Below are 8,236 nucleotides of genomic sequence, written 5' to 3'. Positions count from 1 at the left end.
AGTTTATTAAACTTCACTGAAACAATCTGCAAATGTCATTAAAATTTAATAAACTATCATCTTGTCTTTATTTTTAGTTAGCACAGACCGTAAACACTTAAAGCTGTAAGCTAATGATAGTTATATAAGAGCAGATGCTGCTGGTGCAATAAGCTGTACGTTTTACGTCCAATGGATGATGATCTGATTAGTCGACTAATCGCAAAAAATAATCGGTGACTAGTCGACTATCAAAATAATGGTTTGTGGCAGCCCTAATAATGGCCCATGTACACTATTTTCTATCATTTTTAAAGCACTGTCTGTTAACTGTGGCTGAAACGAGGATTATACCTTACATGCACACCACACAAGGTGGAGAAAGATCAGAGTTACTTATTCATACTACAGAAATGTGCTGGTTTAAACACCATGAGGCAATTTATATGTCAGGCTAAAGGAGACTTAAGGCTTTTAAAAAGAGCCTGTTCATTCAAACTCATGTATTAGTACAAAACTAGTAGACCACGCCGTGGGTTCAGCAAATATCTGGACCCCAGCTGTGTTCAATCAAACAGCTACCACAGGCTGCAACATAATTGGGCCTCTCAATACACCCCAGGGTGAAGAGTTCACCCACAATAAATGAGCCGTTTATAGAAGCATGCTGCAGTCAGAATCAGCACCGTCTACAATATTCCAGCCTTTCGGTGTAGGAATTTTATCTTTATTCATTCCAAGCCCTAATAAAGTCTGGTATAATAATAACACCCGACTCTAATACACTCAGAATTGTATAAGAAAAAATAAAGAAATAAAAAAATGGTTCTGGGTTCCAGCTGAACGTGACGGTTCAGCAGACTGATCGTCTGACACGGAGCCACAGGAGTCCAATAACAAGAAACCGTCTGTGATGGGGGCTGGATAGAAAATATTCACCTATCCGCCTTTTGTCAGTTCTCTCAGGTATTTACAGATCACAGCTTGCACAATATATTAATAGAAAGTGTGCGATACCATAACAGCCAAAGGTACTCTGCTCCTTTAATGTGGTCCTTTAGAGATCACATGTGATAATAATTAGTTGTCTATTCTAATTTTAATTACACATCTGACGACCAAACCAACATTTATACCAGTATGCCACAACTGAAAGGGACCTCTGGCTCGAGCAGGGCGATATGGCCAAAAATATTTATCACGATATATATTTGAAAATTTGCGATAACGATATAACTGACGATAAAATATATTTTTCGGACCATAAGGTGCACAGGATTATAAGGCACATTAAGCAAAGCAGTCAGATAAATCAAACTTTATTCAACTCATTCTTCTTGCTTCCTCCACTTCTGTACCATTGAATCATTAATACTGAATTCTGTCGCAGCTGCTCTATTCCCATGTTGTTGCAGTATATTAATGACTAACCTGGTATTGTGGATGGATTATCTCAGTTGTTCTCCTGACTGAAGTTTGGTCCGTTTACAGTATCCTGCCATGCGACTGCATTTGTCCCTAACCACCAGGAACCCTCACGTTAACTTTTATCGAGGGGAAAATTGTTAGCGTTCATCCTGCAGCTTCACTGTTTATGTTATGCTAACATAGCTGTGTAGCTAACGATCACGTAGCACATCATTATATAGCAGCTAGCTCAACTTCAGTAACCCTACAAACGTCACTGCTGTTTAGTTTCCTGTCTTCATTTATGTTGGAAGTGATAGCAGAGCTGTACGTTTGAATGTTTTCAGAAATCTCTCAGTCAGAACATGCTATATCATGCTTAGGTAACTAGCGAGCTAACTTCCGCTAGCTTCCTGCTAACTTCTAACTCCGTTAAATGTAATAAATTCTGTTTTCATGGATGCCTGGATGTTAAACTTCATAGTTACACCTGGTAAAGCAGCAATGCTGATCGTTTTATTAAAGATGAAAGAATTTAGACAGTTTTTAACTCTCAGTGATGCTCGTTTGACTTTGGGACCCTATGAGAACTGAGTTTAGGACCCAGATTACTCCCAGATTTACGAGCACCTTAGTCCGACAAATACGGCAATAACGACGGCCGCTTGCATGTTCTACCAAAAAAAAAAGAAAAAAAAAAAAAGAAATGTGCTTTGTCATGTATCTGACGGACAAACACCAAACCAGTTCCACATCACTGAAGTTGCACCATTTTTACAAACCAATTCTGGTTCATCCGTTTCACTCAACAATCGGCCATGTGCGTATGAAAACAAAGGCACTGCGCATGCGCGTTTTACCCATATTCTATTGCGATATTTCATTTTCTTATCGTTGCCTAACATTGTACCGGTATTATCGTGAACACTATAATATGGCCCAGCCCTCCCTCTGGCTCTCTTAGTCATCTTATAATCTTTGGTATCACTGGCATTTCTGGGTTTGGTTATTGGCAGGTTAGTCTGAGCGGTTATAAAGATGTCCTAATTATAAAACTTCCTCTGAAATATGCACATTCTTTTAACATGTAACAGCTCTTCCACAGAACATAAGTAGTAATTGGCTGGCTCTGGGTGTGGGACTGCAGTCACCCCCTTGTTCTCTGCTGCAATGTGTTGACGCTCAGGGCTAGAATACCGCTCAGATGGTATAGTAAGAAAAAGGAAAAGAAACACTGTAAATAAGACGTGTTAACCTAAGTACAGGTTGAGCAGTATATAAATACGTACAAAATTTTGTTTGATGCTTTCTCATAGAACAAGCAGGTGCTGGCCAAAGTGATTTCCTCAGGAAACAGCTACTTGGAGATACAAAGACTGCACTTCCTGTCCATTCATTTGACTTTAAACTGTGAACAAAGTCTTAGCCACAAACAGGATTTACATTTATATCTGCACCCGCTGCTACCGTTGGCGATTTTGGTGATAAACAACGCCGCACAAAAGTGCCTTTAAATAGGGAACACAATATACTGACGCCTGGAAATGACAAAGTTTCAACATTACTGACTTGTTGGTGCACACTATCCAACAACAGTTATGAATACTCTGCATGTCAGCAGCTGCCGGACATGTCTGAACAACACCGCTTCATGCGTATCTGTAATCACATCTGTGGGAGGATGTGGACTGAAAAGAATACTTGAGTGTAACTCATAGTGGATTCTTTTGCTACTGCTTAGCTACAATGTGGCAGTGTCAAGTTGTGGTGAGTGTCACCACCACACTGTGCAGTGAAACTTTTTTTTTTTAAATAAAAACATCTGCAGAAAAAAAGGGCAACTTGATTGATTTTACAAAAATGTTCAGCTGTGGTCAAAATGTTATAAAAAACATAGAATATTGTGGAAAAATTTCAGCATTCTTCGGGTCACGTGTACCCTAATGGTCACTCAGCTTTGCAAAAGTGCAGTACCAAATCAGTCTTCTCCAAATGTGGTGCGTTTAAGTAAAAAATAAACCCTTCTCCTTGTCTTTAGATGCAATTGGACTGTGCAAGGACGTGCATGTGGTGGCCATCTTCACACCATCACCTGGTCTGAAAATATCATTTTTGACACAGAAAGACTTGATCTCTATCCATCTACATCTGAAACCAGCATTTGTCACCATTTAGTTTCAGCCAGCTACAAGTCTGCCTGCTGTGTGGCCTGTAGAAAACACTTGTCTTTGTTCATAAAATTTAAAAAAAAGTTCTTTGGGGTGATGGCATTTTCTTAAACCACACCAATAAATTTACTTGATAATTCTGTTAATATTCTGTTCATGTAGAAAGTAATACATACAAAGTGGCCTCTATCTAACACAAAAAAGTAAATAAATAAACAAAAAAAAGAAATAATTCTGACTCTACTGTTTATTGAATATTCAGAGCCAACATGAATGAGCCAATGAATGATAGTGATAGCATGATGTGACCTGATGTGACCTGGGACACAAGGGCTCTGGGGTGTGTGTGTGTGTGTGTGTGTGTGTGTGTGTGTGTGTGTGTGTGTGTGTGTGTGTGTGTGTGTGTGTGTGTGTGTGTGTATAAAAGAGATAAACACCACTATGAAGGTGTATATAGACTCATGTTTATCAGAGTTAACAGATTTGCTGTTGAGTAAATTGTAGCCTTGCTTCTTCTCTTTTAACAAACAGTGGCGCAGGATGAATGGGAGCTATGGCTATTAAGTCTGCATGAGCAGTCAGCGAGCACATGGCTAGGCTTTAGTTTCCAATCAGCCATGCCGAAAGTGGCCACATGAAGCTTGGCAGGCTTTTCTCTGACCAATGATATGCTTAGCTGCACCAGAAACACGTGCTTGTCTGCAAACTCTACCTTTTCTCCCAGCATATCCGACAGTTACATAACAGCCATTTCAATGCTACACATGCTGATGTCAAAACTTGCACCCCAAAAAACAGAATCTGAGAGGGGTTTTTTCTGACACATCCAGTGCCAAAGGACACCTCAGATTTGGGGATAGACTTTTAGTACTTGGACTCAACATCCTGAAATAGAATATGCAAAGACAGCCTAAGTGAGCAAAACAATCCAGCCCATCTCAAAATGATATACCATCCTAGAAGCACTCGGGCAGTTCCCAGAATCCTCTATAGCTGTTTTACACATCATACACAATCACAATATATGTAGATAAAAAATATACACACACTTCAACAAGAGCCTTTGTGCATCTGTGAGATGAGTGCCAAATGAGAGGCATGTCCAATCCCTTTTGATTCCCTATTCTTCCTCAAATAGGCCACTCATTAATTAAGAGATGAAAAAACTTCAAACACATGCTCTTGAGTTGGAGTGGCACATCAAACGGGAGAATCACAGCAGCCTGCCATACTTAGGGCTTCGGTCGTGCAGTCCCATTACCCTGCACATGTAGCTTATACATTGTTTTTAGAGAGGATAAAAGAAGCGACTGTGACAGGCAATCCTATAAGACATCAAACCGATGAAAAACTGAAAGGCTCTCAGACTTTATCGCAACAACTGGTGCAGGCATATTTGCCATGATGGGAAGTGATGACCGCAGAAGAATCTGGATGATTCTACATAATCCAAAACGTCTTAGAAACTAAGAGCAGCGCTGATATATTCATGCAAGCCTGCCTGTTGATAAAAGCTCTGAAATTGCTGGACATTAAGACAAAGGCAAATTCAGAATCCCATCAGACAGACATTAGTGTGTGGCAATTAAGAAAAGGTCACACTTAAAAATGTTTTTTTGAAAAAAGTAGGCAGCTCTTTTCTTTTCCCCCCATAGCACTTTGTTGGTGAACACACAAGCAGCCCACAGCCTTACCTTCAATGCTGAGTTCAAAGCAGACGTGGCAGAAAGATAAGGTCCCCGTTTCTGTCTCTAGCTTACAGACGCTGCAGATATTGTCATCATTCAGATCAATGTTAACAAACTGTTCCTCTTCATCCATAGTGTGCCTGTGTTCAAACAATCAGTGACAGATAACACGGTTAGCATGCACAACCTCTAAGTGTATTTCTTAGTAATTAGGTCACACTTTCATATAAAGTTATTAAAAATGTACTTTTTGGTCGGGAGGAATGCTTTTTTGGGGGTCTAAACTATTTTTGGTGCAGATACAGTAAAAGGGACAGTGTCCTTTTTAGTACATCTTTAGTTGATGATAGAAAAATGATGACCCAAAATGATAAAATGGTCATGTGATCACTGAAGTGCTAGATTAAAAATGCCAGTCACTCTCTTAACACTGTGTGAACATGCTCCAACCCCTCCACACTGAACCAACAATACAAACATTAATGGCCCGGTCTTAAAACAACTGTTGTCTCATTGGGAAATATGTCAGGACACTCTAGAAACACATATAACAATGAACACAAGCAAGTAATGTAAACTACCCAATCCTTTCTTTGCAGTTGTTTAGACTGATGTTCAGTAACTTTACTCAAAATTACAAGTACTCCATTAGGTGACTGAAAACTTCCTCTTGGGAAAAAAACAAAGAACAAAAGAAAAACAACAAACTTGCCAATTAGTAACCATCTTGAAACACCACCGGGCATTTTTTGCAGTTATTTTGTAACATTATCTAAATTAACTTTAGTCTCATTGGTCACAGTTTGTTTGGTCTTGTTGGTACGCTCGTTTGTCAGCTGCTACCAGAGGAGGCACCTGGCTCTCTTAGATTAGTTCACTTGGTTTGATTGAAAAAAAGAGAGCCCCAACAAACAATGCTGACAGAGCTCTGGCCACCAGACGTGTTTCACCCCTTCTTGTCTGTAGGTCCCAACAGGAAAACTTCAGGCAGAGAGCTTTCAGCTTTCAGCTCTGCAATGCCCCAAGACTAAGGCCTCCACACCTAGAAACATTTAGCCAGAGCATGGAAAGTCAAGGCCTTTGCCAAGACTGCGCAATCTTATGCTGAGCTTTCTCAGCTCCTTTTAAAGGAGAGGATTTCTGACTGCACTACAAGCTCTATTTAAAACCTCTGCTGGACAGAAGTAATAACAACAATGATTACGTTCTGGATCATGTAATCAGGACATCATGAATACAGTGACAGAGTGGAAGAAAACTTCTCCCACTGGCAGGTTTGATTCCGTAAGAAATCCAACAAAACTCAAGACAAAAACAAAGGCTCTTTTTCATATTTCTTCTATTGCATGTGTCTGAGTTATAGCCACTAATTTCAGCTTCAGAATTCAAAGAATTTGTGGATTCTCTTCTCTGTCTGAAGATATAACGAGCATAGCTCAACGAACATTACAATAAGTCTGTGAAAAAAGCTAATAATGATGTTTGCATGGGGGGGGGGGGGGGGGGGGGGGGGTGGGTTCTTTTTCGTACCGCGTATTTGTATTTACAAAGGTGCCACATATAGAATAAAGAAATGAATTATTTTGCCATTATATTATACTTATGACTCTGCATTGTTGTACCTACTCTGTGTGCTACATTACAATGAATCCAGTCCCCTTTTTTTGCCATTTAAAATTGATTTATAGAGCTGTTAAAAGTCCTTTCACCAAAAACTGATTGCAGCTTCTACCTTCTGACAGGAATGTTGTTCGAGGACATTATTCAATAACATATGTTATTGTAGGTGATATACTCGGTTTAAATACCGGCAATCACTTTTTGACACAACATCAGAGAAAAAGAGTGAATGATTATTACTGTGCCTTTGGATCTCTGCACTGAATATTTTAGTTATTATGGGGTTTGTCTCCACACAGTAAATACCTTTTACAACTGGACGAGATAGCGGGATTCACTCAACAACTGATCTGAGAACATGCAACAACATACATGATCATCCAGTAGAGCTGGAATCATTTAAAATGTTTTGTAAATAACCTAAAAGAAACCCTATCGTTTGTTCTATTTGTCTCCGGGTGTCGTAACACGACGTAAATATTAATCAAGGAAAGAGAACAAGCTAAGCAACGTTAACAACACCAATCCCAGTAGACAACACACACAAAAACATCTAAAACTTTTTGAGTTTTATAATTAACATGTCATATAACCAAAAAATTATACGTACATCTACAAGCACTCCCAGTTCACTACGTTAAATTTCTAACGCTAACACAGGATTAAGACCATTAGCAGACCTTCAGCTGTGAATCAAAAGAATAGCCAATGGTTTTCTACCTGAACTTTCCAGTCTGTTGGAAGCACAGTTAACCTTCACCAATGCTCATTTTTCTTTCCGTCGGTAGTTTAAACGGCCTGCAGAATGCTACCTCAAATGCTGGCAGCTCAAAGTAACCCGAGCGTCCTTTTAAGTACCGTTTAACAAATTCCTGCTAACAAGAAGTTAAGCTAGCAGCACACTGGCATCCTCCGAGTACTTCAGTCTGGCTGATTCGTGACCGTTATTTGGCGTTGTTAAACACCGATGGACTCATTTTAACGACAACACCGCCACTATTTTAAGACTCCACTTTTGTGAAACTCACCTTGATCTTCAAGATCCGCTCCGGACAGCTAGTGCTGGTTTATGTGTACTCCACGGTTCTCCTATACCCGAGTAAAGCACCCAAACACAGGACGAGGCTGCGCGTCACGGCAAATCCAGAGAAGCTACAGGAACCTCTAAACCGCCCCTCCGCGGAACGAACCACTAGTTTATACGAGGGGTGAAATGAATAACTTAGAGTTCAAGGATTAAGTGTTCTGGCTCTAGTATTGACACAGACAAAAAAACACTGATACTCTATAATATTAAAAACATAACTAACGCCCATAAGTACAATAGTCCTATTACACAAATGGCGTATTGCAATAATATCATACATGCACCCC

At 39.8% G+C, this 8,236-nt stretch overlaps 1 protein-coding gene across 1 annotated transcript in view; it reads right to left on the bottom strand.

Annotated features, from left to right (window-relative positions):
* Window positions 1–8,032, bottom strand: part of cunh21orf91 (chromosome unknown C21orf91 homolog) — a 16,283-nt gene extending 8,251 nt beyond the window's left edge. Inside the window, exons 1-2 of the mRNA XM_005926797.3 lie at window positions 7,891–8,032; window positions 5,249–5,382 (exon numbers count right to left, since the gene is read on the bottom strand). Of these exons, the coding sequence (XP_005926859.1) occupies window positions 5,249–5,375 (127 nt within the window). The 5' untranslated portion in view covers window positions 5,376–5,382; window positions 7,891–8,032. The remainder of the gene's footprint in view (window positions 1–5,248; window positions 5,383–7,890) is intronic.
* Between the last annotated feature and the right edge of the window lie 204 nt (window positions 8,033–8,236).

The sequence above is a fragment of the Haplochromis burtoni genome, unplaced genomic scaffold (assembly GCF_018398535.1).
Source record: "Haplochromis burtoni strain Fernald_Lab_line unplaced genomic scaffold, NCSU_Asbu1 Contig_24, whole genome shotgun sequence".
NCBI lineage: Eukaryota > Metazoa > Chordata > Actinopteri > Cichliformes > Cichlidae > Haplochromis > Haplochromis burtoni.
The sequence above is the reverse complement of the archived record's forward strand: the minus strand, read 5'-3'. Positions and strand labels throughout refer to the sequence as shown.